This window comes from Gymnoscopelus microlampas (genome assembly GCF_963454915.1).
Source record: "Gymnoscopelus microlampas genome assembly, chromosome: 19".
NCBI lineage: Eukaryota > Metazoa > Chordata > Actinopteri > Myctophiformes > Myctophidae > Gymnoscopelus > Gymnoscopelus microlampas.
The window spans coordinates 17,332,338-17,355,134 of NC_139956.1; the positions used below are offsets into that span (position 1 = coordinate 17,332,338).

Here is a 22,797-nt window from a genome sequence, read left to right on the forward strand (position 1 = left end):
CACCAACTGTCGAATTTGCATACTTTTATCTAGGGAACCCATTTGGTAAAAAAACGAATCTTTGTTTTTGCCTTGGGAGACTAATTCTGTTGTAACTGTGTCTGTACAAGAGTGTAAAGTGAACTGTGGTCAGTAGACTGACAGAGAGCTCCCTCTAGTGGTATAGTTGAAATGTATCAATTTTCTAGAGAATTAACGCTAAAACAACCATCCTCCTTGATTCACAAGCATGTCATTCAGAAGCTGTGTTTTTGCCTTCCTTGTCCTCCATGATAATGTCATTAGTTTATCTGGTCGAACTGTACCGTGAAGGAAATGTTGTTATAGTAATTCAATAAAGCCTTTTCCTTGTGTAATAAACATTTCACAACGTTGCTGTTCCAAATGTGCACAGTGAGCGAGACAATCCTAAAGCATAGCACATATAATAATAATAATCATAATAAAAACCCTGAGTATTTCTGTCTGTTAATTTGTGAACATGGAAAACTTAACTGATCAATTTTAAGCTTCTTCTTTTTAATCTTTTATGTCTTTGGGATGGCAGATCTGGGCAGGGGGCCTGTTTGGATCGAGAGGAACCAAATGGAGTGTAGGGCTACAACTGGAATACATTTTTGATTGATTGATTACGGTATCAACAGTTTGCAAAAAAAAAAGCACAGGTCGAGGTACAGATTTATCCAAAAGGATGCTAAGAGGATAACCCCCAAAAGCCTATGGCTTATTTCCATTGAGGTCCTGTATTAAATTCATCGAGTATGTTTGCTTCCATTATGAAAACAAATGGATTTGGTTCCATTTGTAGGCCATACTCTAGTTTAATTAATACAGTCATTAATATGATTACTGTTTATACAATTTATACATTTGAAAACTTGTGAAATGGGACATTCTGCATGATGCATGAGTACGTTCTACTTTCGGTACTTTAAGTACATTTTGATACCAATATTTGTTGTACTTTAAGTACATTTTGAATTCCTGACTTTTACTTGTTACAGAGTATTTCTACATTGCTGTGTTGATACTTTTACTCAAGTAAAACATTAATACCGGTAGGCTCTTCTTCCACCACTGCAGTAGGTGGGGGCTCACGCTGCAGTGTACGTAGGGGGGGCTCACACAGACACACACACACGTACGTCAGACGCCGCTACGTTGGCTTCTGGCAAAGTGGTGAAAAGTTTTCAGACCCCCTCCTCCCCTCCCTCGTCGTCCCCTGTATGTTTTTGTTGGGGGAGAAAAGTTGTTGGTAGTCGGTCTAGTCGTGTGAATGGAGCGTGTGGGTCGTTTTTAGCCCCCCGAAGGAAAGGGGGAAATGCGAGTTTTGGTTGTGTAGCGGTCGTACATCAAGTTTTTCCACCACGAAGCGTTGACGCTTTTAATTTTTTTTTTTTACCGTGTCGAGGTTTGTGTGGCGAGCAGAGGAGTGAAAAACTCAGTGGCCATCGTTTCACCTCCTCGGCTCGAGCTCTCTCTCGTTAGCCACCTAGCTGCTAACTAACTAGCCACAGCATTGAAGCTACCACCTCGCCTCACTTCTTTTTTCCCCTTTTTTGTGCTTGTTGGAACACAAAGCAAAACGTCGACAATGGCAGAAACCAAAATAATATACCACATTGACGAAGAGGAGACGCCGTATCTGGTGAAGATACCCATTCCTGCCGAAAATATCACTTTGCTGGATTTTAAGCAGGTCTTGAACAAGCCCAACTACAAATTCTTCTTCAAGTCTATGGACCAGGACTTCGGGTGAGTGGCAGTGATTCACAGAGGCTGCTGCTGTGTGTGGTTTGCATGCAAATGATGGACGACACAAAAGAGAAAAGAGAGAGAAAGACAGCCTTGCAACGTTTTGTAAACTTTCTGTAACTAAAGGCCTGTCTAGAGAGCCTCTGTAAAAGGCTGCATGATATGGAATGAAACAAGAAAAACCCAATCCAAAGTTGATACAAATGATTACTCTTCTCCAGGGGTCGTTACTAGTTGATTTGCAACTTAAAAGGTTTTGTTTAGAGTCTGTGTTTATATTGTAATGCGAGAGATAATGTCACAGAGAGAGAGAGAGAGGGGTGTAGTCTTGTGTGTGACTGACTGCTGTACACTCAGAATCAACATCAGCCAGAACAATACTAGGGCCATTAACCCAACGCATCCTCAGCCCTGTGACTTGGAATAACAAGGGTAGATGTATGTCTAAATTATACATACAATTATTATCGATGATTATAAGACTTTCCCATTTCTTAGGAGACCTAATCATTACAATGGGACATCATGGGAGACATGCATTCCCTCTCTCTCAGCTGCGTTTCTTCTTTTCCCCTAATCCTCGTCCCTCCCACCCCTCACTCCATCATCTTGTGAAATCCTCTGCTTTTCTTCCTCTTGGGAGAGAAGCCAGGGTTTTGTCTCCCTTTAACACTTTGGCCTGCCAGCCACCCTTTCATTCTCCTTCTCTCTCGCTTCCTCCCTCTCCTTTCTCTCAGGCTGAGACTACTCTGGCCCTCAAAGAGCTGTCTCCTCTATCAATTAATCTTTTTTTTCTTTTCCTCTGGTGGCTGCAGCTAACAGTGCATTTTCCTGGAATGGAATGCATGTTTGTGGTGAATTCACCCTGCGAGACCCTTAGGGCTTCTGTTAAATGCATTGTACTCCTGGATTAGTATTAACCTACCATTTTCCTCTTTGGATGGCACCAGCATGGCTATGCCAAGGAGCCAAGGAACACAACATCAAACCCAAAGCTCGGATGAAACTGCAGCGTTGGCTTTTGAGTAGGCTGGGCTTGATGGATACTGTTTTGAACCTGGTCTGTGCATAATCTGAATAGTTGGGATTGGGCGGTAATATCTTTTGTGTCAGATGTGTTTACAGGCCATGTTTTTTCTCAACAAGCGAGAAAGGTATACCCTGATTGGTAATTGTCCCTCAAACTTGTCTGTCATATTTTATATGTATAAACCTAGGTTTGTGAAGCGGCAATATGAGCAGATGGTACTTTGGTGGTGTTTGGAGTCCATTTAGAGTATTATGTATTGTATTTGGAGCAGCCTGTTTAATATAAATATTATTTGTGCAGAGAATTATTACCCCCCCCCCCACAGCACTTGCCAGCAAGCCGTGGGCATACAATGCCAAATCAGAACACCCATGAACGAACTGCAATGCTGCCTGTAGAAATTGGTGTTGTTAGGCAAGCACATGCCTTAAGCCTGAATGGCCATTGGCCACACCACTGCGCCGGGGGCTTTAACTTAAACGTATTTGTGCTTCTATCTATGAAACATATTCACACTTAAGAGCCACCCACGTCCACGTCCAACTATCGGAGAGAAAGTCCCCAGTGCTTAACATATCTTGCACAGCCTAGGTCTCATCTGACTTATGTCCAACTGACTTCAGATGAACATTTTCAAACATAGCTCTGAGTCAGCTGTCCAATCAAAGCGGGGACATATTTCCCCCCTCTCGGCCAGGACTGTCTAATAGTGTGTGTTTTCATTTGCCCTAGTATGAGGCCAGCTGTCGGCTGGAACTGTGTGTGTGGCAGGGGGAGATACATGGAACAGAACAGGCCAGGACAGAACCTGTGTGTGTGTGTGTGTGTGTGTGTGTGTGTGTGTATTCCCAACCTGGGCCTGGGCAGAGGCCATTTGCTGGCTGTCTACAGCAGACTCAACAAGGAATGGAGGGAGAGAAAGCATAGGGTAGTGCATGTATAAGTATAGGTATTGGGCATGCCACTGAGTGTGTGTGTCTGCGCACTGGTGGGGTGGCCAGGGAATTGTATTCGCAGGATTAGCGAACGGGCTAGAGAGAGGAGAGGCTGTGTGTGTCTGTGTGTGTTTGTTTGGGGTGTGTGGGGAATGGGATTAACGGTCCTGAGGAAGGGGGGGAAATTGCTAGAGCCAGGGCAAGAATTTCAGGTTTCAGAATTCCAGCGGGACGCAGCATATTTGAGGGCTGAGTGTGTGTGTGTGTGTGTGTGTGTGTGTGTGTGTGTGTGTGTGTGTGTGTGTGTGTGTTATTCAATGCATTTTAGAGCTGGTGTGAAATGGACAGTGAAGTCACTTGTTTGTTTGGCAGACTGGGGCTGAGGTATGAAGACAATTACTCTCTTAGGGGTAGAATGTTGCATCTGTGTCTTCCGTTCTGGACACAATCCCTCATAAAAGCGAGAGTGGAAAGAGAGAGAGAGAGAGAGAGAGGCAGATCACGAGGAAAATAAATGGGAAGAGTTTGTGAGCTGACGTTCACATAAGTAGGGCTGCAACTATATTTTCTCAGCAATTATTCCATCGATTACTATTTTGATTAATTGAATAATCTTGATTCTTAAAGTGTGTTTATGATGATATGATGATAAAAAAAAAGAGTATATCAACAAATTAAGATCTGCTATTTTTGAACATTTTGGATTTGTTTTAGTTTTTTCAACCCCCCATATTAAAATGTATTCTTTTTATGATCAATATTTCGATTAGCTGTTGCACTGCTACACACAGGCACGCATACCGGTGTACATAAGACACAGGGACACACACAGGCTGCTTTCCCGCAACAAACCCTCCCTAGTTCCCACAACAATCTCGGCGTATGCTAACACTCACCCACAAAAACCAGCACTCAACAGCTGCCCTAGCAGCTCGCTTACATTACACACAAGAGGAGGCGCAGTGGCAAATGAAGCTGAAAAAGCTCTTCAGGGCAGTTAAGTGTCCCTCTATGTAGCACTTGTGCCCAGCCCAAGTCCTAGTAAACTGCCGTAATCACATGGTGGCAGGCTGCCGCGGAGAAATTACATGGCCAAGGAGGCTGGCTGTTTGTCTGTCCCGAAGAACATGAAGAAAGAGGTGGGAGGAGGAATGAATAGCGTTGTGGATGTCAGAGGCTGGAGTTTAAGTCCAGTAGTGACAGTCTCTGAGACGTTATATTGTCAGGAGGTGTGCTTGTATGCGAGTTTTGGTAATTAAGTTGAGTCATTTTACAAAGTGGGACAAATGCTCCACGTGTGTGTGTGCTTCATGCTTTTTTAGTGCATTGCTGTTGAAGACATTCCACTTGTATGGCGCCGCTCATTCGCAGGGGCAAGCAAGTCGAGTGTGTTTATTCTATACCCTAATATATGCTGTTGATTCATGCCAACAGTGTACTCTAGTTACTGACTCTCTCTCTCTCTTTCTCTCAGGGTGGTGAAGGAGGAGATTTCAGATGAGAGCGCCAAGCTGCCATGCTTCAACGGCAGAGTGGTGTCATGGGTAAGATATATGGCAAACGAAGTGTCATTTTAGCTTTGAGGGAGCAGGGCTGCGGACTCATTCAGAAGTGTCTGAATGATGGTAAAGAACTCCGCAGCATGGTTCCTTCTCTCAAAAGTCATAGGAAATAAAAGTATTCATCGGCTGTTTATTGTGCATTTTTCTTGTGCATTTGCCCAGACCACCCTGACACTACAAATCTTGCCAAGTTGATCAACTGCCATAAAATAAAGTAACTTTAATTATATTGTGTTTCATAGTGCCACATCATCGCTTCTCTTTCTCAAGTGGTACAAAGTACACGCTTTTCAGAAGCAACATATCCTCGTACAATTTGGTGAAAAATATCTTGGAAATGATTTCCCAATAAAAGCGTGCTGACCAGGATTTTATAGTGCAGCCAGGTTGGAACAATAGAAAAATGGACTCTGCAGATCCATGGGTGAAGTATCCTCAGATGTACAGCCACAAGGCCAAGTGTGGCTTAGCAAAGCCAAGTTGAAATGCAGCGCTGTACTGGGCACTATATTGGCGTCAAAAGTTCCCCTACCCATGACATGTTCTATGAAGTATGCACATTACACTGTGACTGCTCATGGAACATGTGGAGCTAATAGGGCTAGAGTCACTTAGCTGAACCAAGCGAGGGTGAGTGGGGTAGAATAGAACCAGTAGAGGTTTATCAGTTCATTAATGCTAGAAAATGTTCAAGTGTACAGTAAGTTGTTAGTTTTATATGCAGTACATCATGTTGTCAGTTACAGTGCGGCCGTCGTCTGCCAGATGAAAGCTCAGCCTTTCCGATTTGTCGGAAGGTCTGCGGTACTCCACCCTACAGGTTACATTAAGTGAAGACAAAACATTGAGACTTGGCCCAGATAAGCAGGCTTGGGGCTGAAGCATCTGTTAAGTGCATAAGAACGAGGGAAGGGATTAAACAAGAGGAACAAAGAGAGGATACCAGAGGGACTGATATGTGATCTGCAACTTCAAGACGGATGGAGGCAATCTCAGAGGACGAGTGTTCGGCAGTCACAAGGCCATTAGCAGTGGACGAAAGGAGTAGAGACTATTGACTCAATAAAAGAGAGCAAATGTTACCCTGTCTAATCTACGTAGGTTGAATATATTCCAATTGGCAAAGCAGTCCTGCTCAGTAGAAGCTTTTTCTTTTATCTGAATTGAGATCCTTCAATATTACCAGGCCAAACCTGATGTGAAATATGAATCTTGTGTGTGCATACATTCTCAAATGCTCATCACTAATTTGCTATTTGAAATGCACCCCTGCATGTGTTGATAAGGACATTAAAACATTTGCACACTTAACACAATTGAATAGATATATTTAATTTCATGTATGTCTTTCCCTTTTTGGTTGTAAGTTTGAGGGAATGAAATGCCTTGTTAAAAATTGGTTGAATGTAGCTAGCTGTGTGTGTGTGTGTGTGTGTGTGTGTGTGTGTGTGTGTGTGTGTGTGTGTGTGTGTGTGTGTGTGTGTGTGTGTGTGTGTGTGTGTGTGTGTGTGTGTGTGTGTGTGTGTGTGTGTGTGTGTGTGTGTGTGTGTGTTGTATAATGAAGAGAGACAGGTTAAGTGTAGTATAGCATTTCAATATGCCCTTGAGACACCCATCTGAAAAGAATAACAATGTTTGTGTGGCAAAGTAATTGACATCTTACCCCTGCCCCCCCATCTCTTCTCTTTACCGCCACCATTCTCTCAACCTATTCCCCCCCCTCTTTCCAACCTCAATTTGTTTCAACTTCTTCTCACCTCTTTCGTGTGAAAATTTCCCATAACACTTCTCTGTCCTCAATCTCATCCTGCTCTGGTTTCTATGACTCTCCCTCTTCACACTTTCATTCTTCTCTCTCTCTCTCTCGCTCTAACTGCCTCTCTTTCTCTCTGTCTTCTTTTTTTGTTGTTCTCTCTCGCTCTTTCTCGCTTTCTCTCTCTCTCTTATATCATCATCATCAGTTGGTATCTTCAGACACTCCGACAGCAGAGCTCCCCGCGGTGGTCCCCCCCCCTGCTGAGGTGCCCCAGCCCTCGCCCCCTCCTCCACCGTTGCCCCCTCCACCTGCAGAGAGGACCGGGGGCATTGGAGACTCCAGGCCGCCATCCTTCCAGTGAGCACACACACACACACACACACACACACACACACACACACACACACACACACACACACACACACACACACACACACACACACACACACACACACACACACACACACACACACACACACACACACACACACACATACACTTTGGCTTTCTCTCCACACAGTGTGATGATGAATTGACCTTATTGTCCACCTGCCACAGTGTCTGTAAGATCTATAATAGGAGGTAAATGCTTAGCAAATATGGGGGAATGATGTCATTTAAATTGTGGAAAGGCTCAAAAGATACAAATTTCACTTAACTACAGGGGCCCTAGCGTCCCTATTTTGGGGCGAATATTGAGTGACAATTAACTGCCCTGCCAAGGTAAAGAGCAGTAACTACGAAAAGAAAAATCACTGAAAAATGGGTTTAAAAGTGATTCAACTGGTCAGCCAAATGAGATATCGGCATATAAGTGATATTACACTAATTTTGCATCTGTTCTTGAGGTAATTGTTTATCCCCCAAAATCACAAAGGCTAATTTGACCTTTGGGATACACAAATAAGTCGGCGTGTCCAAAAACATAGTTACTGCTCTTTACCTTGGCAGGGCAGAATAGCCAACCTATAATCTCATAACGTGAGCTCACACCATGCTGTAGGTCGTCTATTCTGCGAAGGGATTTAGTGTAGCGGAGAAAAGGAGGGGGCCTAGTGTAGACCCCTGGGGGACTCCTGTCAAATAAGTATATAGGTCTACGACGTTAATAATAATAATGAGCAAGAGACTGTAGTAAACTGCAAGTCTGAAAATGGAACTTGACAGCCAGCCTAGACCACATACAGGTGTTGGTGAAATTGAGGCAGTGATTGTGATGTTGATCACTGGAGACTCTGGGATGTGAACGGTTTGGTGGGAACAGTGTTGCTTAGACCCGCAAGCCACAATCGACTGTCGACAACACAAAGCACCATTCAGCCCCTCCTCAAAACACTCATCCACACCCTTCACCAGCAGTCATAATACTGTAGGTACTGTATCCACCACCAGAACACCTACCTCATTCAACCGAGTATCAGGTTCTCAGCCATTAGCAGCGACACAACAGCCTATATGAACTTGATCTCCAGCCTGGGCCGCCCGCTCACATCATCCACGGAAGTAGTCTCTGGGAACAGCCTCCGAAGCAATCTGTCAACAAAATATACAACAAACAAACCCCAGCAAAACCCCCTAAACCCCAGTGATTCTCAACCTTTTGAATTTCAAGGACCGCCAGTTTGATACCATTTAGTTTGATCTCTGGGACCCCGATCTACACTATAAAATCCTCCGCATTTATTTAACTCTGAGTTACGGGTCCATTTAGTTCCCGTTTGTACACTCTGAGTAACAGATCTGTAACGGTCCATTTTGACCCCTGGTGGTCCCCGGATCCGACTTTGAGAGCCAATGCCTTACTGCTCCTCCAGTGGTGTCAGTCGCTCGCTGCTTCTCTTTGTATGGGTTGATGTCATGCAGGTGTTGTCGTGCACGATCTGTGCCATATTAAATGCCCTGTGAGGTTTATGGGAATATGGTAGTAAACTACTTGAACCCTAGCGTCCCTATGGCCATGTCTCACAACATGACACTTTGTGAGCTTGTAGATCGGCTATTTCCCACAAAGAGATTTGGTGTAGAGGGAAAACAAGGAGGGGGCTAAGGATAGACCCCTGGGCGACCCCGGTCAAGAAGGCATATAGGGTTTAAGTGCTTAAAGGAAAATTCCACACTCGGAGAGTCTCTTGCCATCAGTATTTATCAGCTGTCTTTGGGAGGAGTTATTTTGTGGTGAGATTTAATCACATTTTTTGGGGGGGTGTTTTGGTTACTTGATCACTGCTACTTCAGTTAGCCATTTCCTATGTTTCCCAGAATGCTGTTCAACAGTGTTTATGATTATGCTACGTTTTATGTTTTAGATCATTGAAAAATACTCTCCTACTAAACTCCAGCAGCTGCACTAGAAATAATACAATGTGACATCACGTTGTCTAGGATCGCGTAATTATTTCACTGTAAAAACAAAAAGACACTATAAAAGTACAGAAAAACGGCATGGCCAATATCGGTCTTTAAATCGTTTCATGGTGGATTTTTCTTTGTATTTTTTTGTGATCCTCTGTAGTGTAGGCTGTCTGTCCTGTTCAGTACGGCCTGTGTTTTGCGCTGCTATCTGACAACAGTGTGCATCTGTGTGGGGGGGGCGGGGTCACAGCATATCTTATACCTGATATAAAAACACGTCAGCGTCTAATACCGGCGTGACTTCCTCTTATTGACAACGTCAGTCTTGCCCACATATGGAGGGACAGTGTATCTGAGAATATGAATTCACAAAATGTGAAAACTATTCCACACAAAAATCAAAATGTGAAAAACATTTGGGTATTGACTTCCATGGGTTATTGGCAGCAAAACATTTTGCGCTGATTGGTGTAGTGGTTAGTGAGATTAGCCTCAATTAGCACAAGGACACAAACATCTGGGGGACATGCAGATGAACGAGCTTCTAGACGGCTCACCTCATTGGTGCCATGCCGTAAAAATCTGATTTTCCAGGTGGAAAGTGGTCCGGCTGCCATTGAGGATTTAAATCCTACACAGTCTGGATGCAATCCAGTCATGAGGCTTGTGTGTGTCTTAGCATGTGCATGTAGAAAATACAGTAGAATACACGGATAATAGAGTGGTACTAACTCCAGTGGGAATATCAAAGTCTGATTAGATGAGTCTCTTCTCCTTTTCTGTGTATACAGTCCCAATGCAGCAGGCAGTGTGGAGACCCTGGATGACCAGACGGAGACTGAGTCTGTGGTCTCCTTCAGGAGAGAGAGACCCAGACACAGAGAGAATATGGAACAACACGGTGAGAATCAGTCACACAACGCACTGCACCGCGACACGCTCGGATAGCATCTGAGAACTCATTGAAGACAGAGAACTCAATCAAGATCTGGCATGCTCCCATCCTTCAGTCAGTGCAGTGATTCATTCAGTACAGTGATATGATCAGGGAATGAGGAGAATTGAATGTGCTTCATCAGAGCGCTTGTTTTATTTATGGAATTGCACAGCAGGAAAAGGTAAATCCCGACATGAGCGAACATGAAACTTCCATGTTGGCAAACATGAAACTTTGACGGTGATCCTCTTGCGGGCTCCAACTATTTTTTTTAGTGATTATTCAGTCGATTACTTTTTCGATTAGTCGAATAATCGTTAATGTTTTTTCATACATCAATCGATGCAGGAGATTTTTTTTCTAATTCTTTTATAATCTATTAGTCTGATTAACCATTTAAGCCCTACTTTTGTCATACAATGGTGTTGTGCAAAAATAATGCAATGTTTTGTGAGCCTTCAAATCTGCTATAATTCTTTTTAATGAAAAATAAAATCGAATTTTATTCAAATAAAATATATTTTCTTTTATAATCGATTAAATCAATGGTTCAATTAACTGTTGCATCACTAATCCTCTCTTGTCTGTGTTTTCTCAGGGCCACGGATGAATGGCCAGACCCGCTTGGAGCGCCACCTAGCGGGCTACGAGAGCTCCACCACCGTGATGAGCAGCGAGCTGGACACAACCAGCTTCTGTGACTCTGAAGACGACGACACCATGAGCAGGTGAGGGACGGGGGAAACGTAGGAGGAAAGGAAGGTGGAAGGTTGTCTGTTTGCCGCAACAGCAATGCACCCGGGGCTACTTGGGTAATTTCAGGAGTAAGGAGCTAGTCTGGCTTCATGCTTGTTGATATTCCATTCTTAAGTTATCCATTCTTTATTTGCATTTAACAGATGTTTGACAGTGGAACTGGTGAACAATGGAAGTTAACAGTCGGCATCAGCCCAGATTTGTAGGAAAAAAAAGTTAAAACAACAGACTGTATAGCCTTCAAAAGCTGTTAAAGTGTTTTAAGAAAGGTGACAAATAAATGGACATAAATAAAATATGGGTAGATTTAAAAAAAACATTTCCACGGTTAATTGTATCCCAAAGCAGGGACAAGGATGGCAAAGTTCAGCTCACCTTTGGTCTTTAGCCTAGATTCCAGAATGGCACTTGAGAATTTGACCTGGCTCAGAAGAGCTTAAAGGGATCTACGATTCAGCTAGGAGGTAGACCTAAGGGAGCCTTAAATGTAAGCGCTAAAAGCTTGGGTAACACAGTAAAGCATTAAATCAATAAAGGACTAAATCAGTTATGAGATTAGAGGAAGATAATAGTTTGGGGGTTTTCTGCAGTTGGTTAAAAAGAGTTAAACCTCTTATTTAGCCGCTCTAAAACCTCCATTGCAGCATCCTCTATTAGGAACCGTCAGTGACAGTTAATGTCTCTGGAATCCAAACACACAAAGTTTGGAAAAAAACTTTAATGGATCCCCATTAAAGGTTTAGGTCTGCGTCGTTCTCCATTGACCTTTGACTCTTTGTTGAACTTGTAGGTTCAGCAGCTCAACAGAACAAAGCACAGCCTCCAGGCTTCTCAAACGCCACCGCCGACGCAGGAAACAACGCCCCCCTCGCCTGGAGAGGGTGAGTACAGCCCCCTTGTATTACCAGCTAGTGGAGATGCCTCCTGTCCTTGTACATACAAAGAAGAGGCTCTTGTTTTTGTTCATCATCACTTTAAATTCACCAACCCCTTTGCTTTTCACATTACATCATTTGAGCCAGTGCATTGGCTAAAGGATGAGAGCTTAATGCTCATTTGAGACACTTTGAGAAAGAATAGTAGCTCTGGCAAGGAGTTATGTCAGTGTGTTTTTATTGTGTTTCTGAACCATTGTGTTGTGTGGTAATTGTGCTGATGCCATTGATTCCAGGCTTCATCCTTCAGCAGTGTAACGGACTCCACAATGTCCCTCAACATCATCACTGTCACTCTCAACATGGGTCAGTAGGCTCCTATTATGTTGCTCTTCATGTTTGAATGTCAGTGCAGCAGTGTAGTAATCGACAACTTAAAAGGGACCAGTGGATTTGCATGTTGAGGGGTGAAACATGTTGGCTTTTTAATCGATGTAGCCATGCTAATAAAAGCTGTTTAACCACGCCCTTTTCCTGCTCTATGGGCGGGGTGCCTATAATATTATTTCAGTTCTTTTTTGGACTTCCTTTCTCATAATGCTTTTGTTCCTGTTGTTCTGTGCCAGCTATATATTTTCTGCATGCAATTGTTTTTTATCACAGAGCACCCAGTATTTATGCTCTACTCCTGCAATTTATGTTATCGTTGTGTAGTAATTCAGTTGAAAGTGTGGCACCTATGTAGTAGGTCTTGTTTTGCCCACCAACACGGTTCCCTTGTGTTCCATCTCCACAGAGAAGTACAACTTCCTGGGCATCAGCATCGTGGGCCAGAGCAACGAGCGGGGTGACGGGGGCATTTACATCGGCTCTATCATGAAGGGAGGGGCGGTGGCTGCAGATGGACGCATCGAGCCTGGGGACATGCTGCTGCAGGTGAGGACAAAGAGCATATATGTACTAGTCCTAAATGCAACTCACAGTAGAAGACTGTTGTTTTTAACAACTTAAACCCTGGCATTCCAATTTTGGTCATGTCATTTAGGGGGGGGGGGTGCGTTGTGAGCTTGTAGATTGGCTATTTTAGAAATAATTAATCATTATTTTTGTGGTTAAGCCTCTTAGTGTTTAAGTGGTTAAATAAATAAAGTGCTGGGTTGGGTTGCACTCAGTAAGAACCACACATTCAAAATCTTTATTCCCAACTTCATGACAAATGTTTGTGGTGTTGGAGTGTCAGATGAAATCACATTCCTGTTCAGCTTAAAGGTGATGTACTGATTGGTAACCCATTGGTCTGCTGCAGAGTGTCAAAGCAAACAAACTCCTCATTGGTCTGCCAGCTCAAGAGTTTGCTTTTTATTCCTTGCTCCCTCTCAGGTCAACGACATCAACTTTGAGAACATGAGCAATGACGACGCGGTACGGGTACTGCGGGAGATCGTACACAAACCAGGGTGAGTGGTTGGCTTTTTGCATTTATTGCTAATGAATTGCGGCCTATCGCAGTCAAGAATCTCGAGTTTCCATTTGCAGACAGGACCTTGCTTAATGGTCAGTAGATGATGATTCTGATCCTCACTGTGTTTTCCAGGCCTATTATCCTGACAGTGGCTAAGTGCTGGGACCCCTCCCCGCAGGGGTACTTCACCTTGCCTCGCAGTGAGTACTACACCTAAACACAGCCTCCTATTGGCCTACTAGCTTTGACTACGACAGACTGTACCTAGGGTCTGTCACGATCGTGTCATTGCACTTGACGATTAATTGTCACACAAATGATCGCGATTAACAATTGTGTTTTTGGCATTGAACGTCTGAACATGTACTGTAAATAAAAATGACATTTCTGTCTGACTTTTAGGCTGCATAAAGAAAAGTTTCACAGGGCAGATTTGACAAAATAACTTAAATATACATATGATGACTGACATATTAAATAGTTTTATACTTTAAAAAAATGTTTTATATAGTGGAAGTAGCCGATCTACAATCTCACAATGCGACGAGTTGTGCGCTTGTAGATCTGCTATTTCTATAAAAATAAGATAATTGCAATTATCCCCAAAAAACTGCGATCATCTCAAATCGTTGCGATTATGTAGTAACTGTGACAGGACTAACTAATTGTACTCTTGATATTTTTTCTGAATAAAAGACCAAGCGTCAATCTCTTTTGTGTGTATGTGTGAGTTTAGATGAGCCGATCCGGCCCATAGACCCGGCAGCGTGGGTCAGCCACTCAGTGGCTCTGACGGGGGCCTACCCTCCATACCCAGGCAGCTCTTCTCTCAGCACCATCACTTCCTCCTCTTCAGTCACCGAGACCGAACGTAAGCACCGTACCCGCACCGTACCCTCCTACCTCAATCCCTGTATACATCCGTCTTGGTTTTCCCCTCGCTTTCCATGTAGTCCTGGTACACGGCTATATCCATGTTCCGTTTCTGCACCTTTGTGGGGGCTCATTGGCTGTCCGTCTGTCTGTCGGCATTGCTGTCTGTCGTTTAACGTATATCCTTCCCATTGTAAGCTGCCAGGTATCTCTGTCAGCGACCTTGGCACGAGAATCGCTTTTCACATCTGTCTTTCTCCTTCTGTCCCTCGCTATCAACTCTTTCATGTGATAAACGACGTCTGCCTCGCTCTCTGCCCTTCTTTGATCTCTGCATTGGATTTCCATTCTTTCCTTTTGCAGCCACTTAATCTCATCCCTCATTATTTTCAGGCTTTGCATTCTTTCACGTCTCCTAATCTTTACACCTCTCGCTCCTATTTCTCCGTCTGCCTTTATAAACACAACATTCCCACCTGTCTTGTTCCCCTCCTCCCCCTCTCTAGGTTTCGATGACTTTAACCTGTCGCTGCACTCTGACATGGCCTCGGTTGCCAAGGCCATGGCTTCCCCAGAGTCTGGACTGGAGGTCAGGGATCGAATGTGGCTTAAAATCACCATCCCCAACGCTTTCCTTGGTAAGACGTCAGAGAGAACAGCCAGAGCACATTAGGTGCATGTGCGCGTGTGGCCCAGTGTTCACAGTGCTGGCATTATTCTCCAGGAATCAAGAGCATGTGACTGTTAAATCCCTACAGAGTATAAATGCGACGGGCAGTTTGACAGGAGATGTTATTGGTTAAAATTGAAATCACATGATGGTGGATCACATGCAATAGTTAGAGTACATTACATGCCTGTCCATTTCTACATTATATATATATATATATATATATATATATATATATATATATATATATATATATATATATATATATATATATATATATATATATATATATATATATATATATATATAAATAAATAAAAGATGTGCATGTGTTTATGATTAGCACAACAATGTATGTATGATATGGTCTGTATTGTGCATTTTGATTATATGCCATCTTGTACAGTTGAATTTCACTTTGAAGTACGGTAGTTAAGCTATTTCAGATTAGAAACATTACTTTTGTTATTTAACACTTGCAGTCCCTTGTTATTCTCCTGAGAGATATTTGCTTCTAACTTGAATGAAGTCACACTTATATTGGTCAAATAGTCTTAGGAAGGATTGCTATACCTAATATAGCAATGTCTCTTTATGGGACTTCTGAAGGGGATGAATATCATTCTCATATTACTGCTCCCTTACCACTAAAAGAAATCTAGCGGTGGAGCCTTTTCGCAAAGATGACTGTTTATAATTACAGTTACATTTTATACAGGAGTGCATGCAACCAAATGCCCATGCATGTTTGTATTTCCAACTGTCTCATGTCTGTACGCCCAGGCTCAGATGTGGTAGAGTGGTTATACCACCACATCGAGGGTTTCCAGGATCGCCGCGAGGCTAGGAAGTACGCCAGCAACCTGCTGAAGGCCGGCTTCATCCGACACACCGTGAACAAGATCACCTTCTCTGAGCAGTGCTACTACATCTTTGGAGACTTCAGCGACTGTGAGAACTGTAAGTAACTCAACTTAAGCCCCTTTCCTACCTGCACTGAAAGCTGTTCAGCGACTCGCAGTGTTCCATATTGGCATAATGTGGGAACGGCAGCGGTTTCCACTTTATTTTGTTCTGTAAATCTCCCCACTCTCAACCTTGTATCAATTACGTAACTCTTCACCTGCAGCGGAAGTGGGAATGAAAGTGTCAGATTTCTGTAAAGTATGGCCTTTTGTTCTGGGAACAAAACAGTTGAAAAACGTTTTTTTCTTTTTCAACAATAACCTAAAGATTCACATTCGCTTAATGACTTTCACTTTTGTGGCAAGGCAGTGGCCAGTTTACAGTGATGTATCTCTAAATGGACTTAGTGATCGTTATCTTCACCAATAACAAGAAAACTACTTCACGCACACTGTTAGCCTGTGACAGTGATATGCGTCGACGAAGTTGTCATTTTCCTACGTGGTAGAAAATCGAGTAAAGAATCCTCTTTGCCCAGACTGCATCCCGGGGAGGATTTCTGTTCATCCCAAACACATCATTTAGAATAGGCTTGTGTGTTTTAGACACCTCTCACATTCACAACTTCTCCATAAAATGACTATCCACTGCCTTTGCCGTATGCCATGTGGGAGAGGGGCTTTAGAAGGAAGCACTGTCGCTGAATCACTTAACCACTTGAACCCCAGCATGCCTATTCTGGGGGGAACATTTGCCAAAAATGGCAGATCTATAAGCTCAAAACGCATCGCATTGTAGTTTGTCTGTTTCACTTAGTAGAGGGTTTAAGTTGTTAAATGCAAGCAAAGTAGCCCCCTAGATCAAGAAGATGCACCCTGGGGTTGTTTGTTGTTGGATAAGACAATCCTGTGACCAAGAGGTCACAAGTCGAGTGCCATTTGACACGGTGTGTTCCTGGAGTAGTTCCAGGCTGCAGCTGCGGTCTGACCTCTGGTGACAGGCTTGTGTTTGTGCAAGATGACTGTATCATTTAGTCTGGCAGAAACCTTATGGGCCCTATCTTTTGCTGTCTTACCCCTTATGCCTATACTTTTGACATTTTTTACTATTTTGAAAAACATTTTAAAATAGTTCAACCTGCCCAAAACACGTTGTGAGCTTGTAGATCGGCTATTTGAACTATTTTAAAATGTTAGTAATAAATGGCAATAAAAATAGTAATAAATGTCAAAAAAATATTGTTTTTTATTTCATTTCTCATCGTATGAGAAATGAAATAGCCAATCTACAAAAACTATGCATTGCGTTGTGAGCTTGTAGATCGTCTATTTCCGTCATTTTTGCAACATTTTGAAAGTTTAAAGTGTAAGAGCTTGTGACTAAATAATAATGACGTTTCATCCATTGCAACACGGTTTATTTTTTCCATTTCCTGAAATGTAACCGTTTTGGACATACAAGGTGATTTGTACAGTGATGATTTGGAGAAACATCTTTATTGTTACTGTGGATAATGTGTCTTATGTGGTGCTTTAAAATTCCAACCACAAAGCACATTCATTTTTGTAGCTTAAGCAAAAAGTGTTGTAGCTTATATCTTCTCAAACAACTTTATGTCCCTCATTAATTAATCTTCCTCCGTCTCCCATCCCTCCCAGACATGGCCAATCTATCCCTGAATGACAACGATGGCTCCAGCGGGGCTTCGGACCAGGACACCCTTGCCCCCTTGCCGCTCCCTGGGGCCTCCCCGTGGCCTATGATGGCCACCTTCCCCTACCAGCCCTACCCCACACACCCTTACTCCAGTCAACCACCACCTTACCATGAGCTCACCAGCTACAGCTACACCCCCGGCAGCACTGGCAGTCAACACAGCGAAGGTGAGCTTTACAGGGTCCCCACGGTCATGAAATTCCTGGAAATATTTTGAAATTAAAAAAATAATAATCCAGTACTGGAAAAGGTTTGAAATTGATCAAACATCATCAAAGGTCCTGGAATTTATCAAGGGTCCTGGAAAAATATTTGGCTATGCATTGTTTTTGGCTATTGATTTTGTTAAAACAAAACATTTTCATAAACATGAATAATATTACACGAAATATGTAACATAAGTAGTTTTTTGCCGAACGGGCTGTGTGACGGCAGCCTAATGTATGTCTCAAACTTTATTTTTGCTACACTGCCTATCTTTGGGCATTCTAAGAGACACATTATTGCGCCGAATGATTGTTATATAGGCCTGGAAATTGGGCTAAATATTCTGGAAAAGTTTTGGAAAAGTTTTGGAAATTCATTGCTAAAAATGTGTGGGGACCCTGGCTTTAAAACCACTTAAACCCTATACTTCTTCCCCTCCTTGTGAATTGTGAACGTGTAGGTCTGCTGATTTTCGCAGACTGTTTTTCTACTGACATACCCAGGATAGGGATGCTAGGTACATGAAATACTTGACCAGTTCTGCCCTGACACATAAGTATAAAGTATAAGCCACGTTGACTCCAGAGTGCTAAGTCTTTCTGTAGTGGTTTCACCATAGATTTGCAATGAGATTTGAATTTCTACACTGGGTTTTGGATATATTAACAAAATACGCTGTGTAGCAAACAAACGCTTATGATGTTGTTCAACAAGCTAATGTCCACAATTCAGCACACTTTTTTTACGATATTTTAGCTACAAGAAAAGCAAACAATGGCTTCAAAATAAGTATTGAATAGCTCTATATTGTGATTGTTTATTCAGGAATCGGGGTCTCTCTGTTTCTACAGCTGTAGTGAAGAGAAAATACATTTTCAGGTTGGGATACCAATTTTATCAAATCAGGAGAGATGACTCATACAGGTCCAGGATACTGGATACAAATTTGAAATTGGAAGTGATTAAACAAATAAGTGAGCAGACAAAATTGGAACTGGAACACTGAACACAAAATTGAAGCTGATAAATGGTTTCTCTCTGGATGAAATGATCAACCCACCTGAAAATGTATTTTCTGTTCACTAAAGAGCTGGATAGACGTGGAGAGCCCTGTTACTGAACAAACATTATATCGCAATGAATACTATCAGAATAAAGAGCTGTAGGGCACGGTGGCGCAGTCGGTAGCGCTGTCGTCTCACAGCTAGAAGGTCCTGGGTTCGATTCGCCTGATGGAGGAGAAGGGAACTGGTTGTGATAATGTGTTCGTCCTACCGGGGGAGAAAAAATAATAAAGAGCTGTAATCCTATGGGAAAAAGCTTTGGAAATCTGTCCAGGGAACTCCTTAGCCCTCCATTCCATTCACAGAGCTGTGTGTTTCTGTCTGCAGGGAGCCGGAGCAGCGGCTCGACGAGGAGCGAGGGTGAGAGGCGTCGCAGCAGTAAAGGTCCAGGCAGCACCGTGGGGGGAGGAGGAGGAGAGAAGTCTCCCTCTGGTGGGGGCGGAGAAGAAGGACGAGCTGACTCTCGCTCTGGCAGCGGCAGCGAATCGGAATACTCGACTCGCAGCAGCCTGAGGCGCGGCCACGGCTCGGCCACGCCCAGCGAGCACAGCCACGCCTCCTCGCAGCGCTCGCATCACCACCGCATGCCCCAGCCGCCCCACATGTCGCCCTACCCGCCCGGAATCCCGCTGCAATACAACCCCATGATGGTGATGATGGTGCCCCAGCACCCCCACCCGGGCATGGGCGGCCCGCACCCTCACCCTCTCGCCCAGCAGATGCCCGGGGGTGCCCTCCACCCGGCCCTGCCGCCGCCACCCTCCTCCAATGCGGGAGGACCTCCGGGTGCCCCCCCGACCCGTGACCTAGGCAATGTACCTCCGGAGCTGACCGCTTCGCGCCAGTCGTTCCACCTGGCCATGGGCAACCCCAGCGAGTTCTTTGTGGATGTCATGTAGTTGGAGGAAGGGAGGAGGTTGGGTGTTTTTGTCCCGGCGTCAGTCTATCCTCATGCGAGTGGCCATTAATGGGATGCTGGTGTGTGATTTCCATTTGTGTTAATGGCCGAGTGTCAGGTGGTAGCTTTTGATTTCACAAGGACTGATTGGATTGGGGTCATGTGATACAAATTTGGTGAGAACAGGGTTTAAGAAAATTATGAAATCTAAAATGAATTTACAGCGACAATATATGTTGCCACGTCGCTGTTGGGTGGAAACCTTGTATGTCCATAACCATTACTTTTCAGGAAATGAAAAAAGAACCCCTGTTCCAATGGATCCAATCTAGTTATTATTTAGGCACAAGCTCTTGTTAATACTTTTCATTGGTTAAATATTTATAAAACCCACAGACAGACTTAACCACTTTCAAATATTTTCAAAAATAGCAGATCTACAATCTCACAACACACTGCCATGCTACGTAGTGTGAGCTTGTAGATCGGCTAATTTAGCTACTTTTGTGCGTCATTGTTGTATGCCAAAGTACCACATTAATTTATGAAAAAACATAACAAGTTGGAATACGGAGATACAAGGTTTCTGCCCGATAGCAGCGATATGCAACATTTTGCCATTTCCCCGTTTCCAAATAGCATTAATTGTAAAGATTGCTCCTTCAAACCTAAGCGCAGAAACACACACTAACCACTTTATAATGTATAATCTTGTAAACGAGTCAACAAAGCGGTGAAGTGATTGATGTCCACTGTATGTATCCGTTCACTTGTGGCTTCCAACCAGACAGGGAGTGTCTGTTAGGGACCAAGTTTTCAAGATGTCCAAGCAGTAATCAACATGTTTTCCCTTCCAACAGCCGGCTAGGAAAAGCAAACAGTAGTGGTATTTCTTTGATGAATCAGTTTATGGCCAAATGGGACCAAGTGTCCATAGGCTCTGTTTTACACTCCCCACAAAAATATAAATGTATGATTTTAGGAAAGGTGATTGATCTCAAGTCAGTGTTCATTGTCCAACATCACCTTAGACCTGCCAAACACGGAAGCACACTGACCACACTTCAACACTAGAGGGTGCCAAGCACAGTAATTTGACATGGAGGCGATCATCAAAGCATGTTTGTGCATTAGTTTGCCAGACATGTTGGCATTACCAGTGTAAATCATGAGTCTCTGAGTGCCTTATTTTTCACGGTTTTATAAGACTATTTCACTTCCGATGGTACACAAATGAACTTGTATTTTTTTTGTGTCCCAGCAATTTTCAATGAACTTATTTGTATATAACTACAGTACTACTCTCATGTAAATGCAACTCTACAGAATAGTGACTCCAAATGTGAAAGAATTTAGGTCCAAGAATGACAGGCAATCTTGTGTTTAGTAATCACTGTCTCTAGACCTAGTTGTCAAATGACTGTTATTGTGAAGAGTACTGTACCATGTTGTTCTATATGGGACTGAGGAGTTGTAAAGGTACTTGTGTGGTGAGAGAGGACGCCTAAAGCGGTACTTTGGGATTACATGTTAATGTATTTCTTCAAAATAACTGTGATCCAAATGCCCCATCTCCCTATTCATATGTTGTATGTTACTGACCTGCATTATTCAACCATTTCATTTTCGTATGAGTGACTATATATAGATCATGTATAACCGACCCATAAAGGTGCTAAATGAAGAGTCAGCATTTCAAAGTAATGAAATTGACAATGTCACATTGTTTGATTTTCATATCATCACCTTTTTGTTTGTGTATTTGAGAATAAATTTGATATATACTGACTTTTCTTCTTTTGTCTTCCAAGGGATTCACATTCACTCCAAAAAAATAATGAATACCAGGAAACAGCGCAGTCAATATTATATGAACAACCAGAGAATCACACAGTAAATTGGAATATATTTTTGTAGAATGCAATGAAACTGCTTTTACCTGTGAAACCGTGGACTTTTATCCTGGGACCAAGTTCCCAACTTTTCCAACTCGTTATTAAAACTTGGAAGTAGTGTGTTTAATTATCAAAAATGTTCTTTAACTGCTTCACATAAGTTTTCACAGTCGGGTGCATTAGTTGTTATTGTTAACTGGAATTATACTGAGTGTGTGTGTGTGTGTGTGTGTGTGTGTGTGTATACTGTATATACAGTATACACACAGTATATTTATGTTTCTGCCAATCTCAGGATACATTTTCTTATAACACAATGTATGGCAGCTTTTACATGTTACTTTATGTAAAATAAACAGATCAGGAAGACGCAGGACTCAGTCGTCAGGAACCCAACTCCATAGTTTATTGTAGATCTCATCACAGCAGAGAGAGACTAGTGTCTCCCTCTGGAGCTTCCCCCATCCCTCCCCATCAATGTCTTACCCCCATTTTATACAATACTGTCAGGAGAAGTACACGAGGTAACAACAGATGGTCACTCCTTACATGGGTTTATCCTATAGTTGACTCACACTTAGTCGGCATGTTTGAAATAGGTTAGAATGAGTCGGCTGTTTGCAAGGACTTTGTCAAGGAGAGGAGTTTAACAAGGAAGAACAGGTGATGATTGTTGCATCTCCTAATACATTCACTTAATCAATACCACAATGACTGTTATATGAATTTTTCCACCACATTCGACCCCTTAGGGCATAAATATAAAGTATTTTATGTCCTATAAAAATAGAGAAAATTCACAGAATGACAGGACATTATGCTAATTCAATGGGATACAATCATGTACAAATATTCAAAACAAAACTGTATTGTTAGATACACGTGTGATGGCCGTGACAAGCAAGCATTGCGCATATGCCACTGGTCACATATCCTCAAACAGTGTATTCAACAATTCTACAGTAATGGTTACAGAGAAAGTCAACACCAATAACCATTTTTTCCCCACACTGCACTTCTTATGTATTTAAAAATCATAGGACCTTTTGGCATACTGTATCTTTGATAATGCTATGCTCTTTGACATTTGTTAAACAACTGATCTGCAACTTGTGGATTTATACAATTTTTTGGAAATGTTATATCTG

The 22,797-nt window shown here is 42.8% G+C and overlaps 1 protein-coding gene across 1 annotated transcript; it reads left to right on the forward strand.

The window, feature by feature from the left end:
• Nucleotides 1-1,187: 1,187 nt before the first annotated feature.
• dvl2 (dishevelled segment polarity protein 2) lies at nucleotides 1,188-21,542 on the forward strand. The gene is made up of 15 exons (XM_084043391.1): nucleotides 1,188-1,755; nucleotides 5,195-5,264; nucleotides 7,244-7,395; nucleotides 10,182-10,291; nucleotides 10,926-11,055; nucleotides 11,874-11,964; nucleotides 12,255-12,324; nucleotides 12,755-12,894; nucleotides 13,339-13,415; nucleotides 13,553-13,620; nucleotides 14,157-14,291; nucleotides 14,800-14,931; nucleotides 15,747-15,923; nucleotides 17,528-17,752; nucleotides 19,184-21,542. Exons 1-15 carry the CDS (start codon nucleotides 1,595-1,597, stop codon nucleotides 19,753-19,755), a joined length of 2,310 nt encoding a protein of 769 aa, XP_083899517.1. The 5' UTR covers nucleotides 1,188-1,594; the 3' UTR covers nucleotides 19,756-21,542.
• Nucleotides 21,543-22,797: the final 1,255 nt, after the last annotated feature.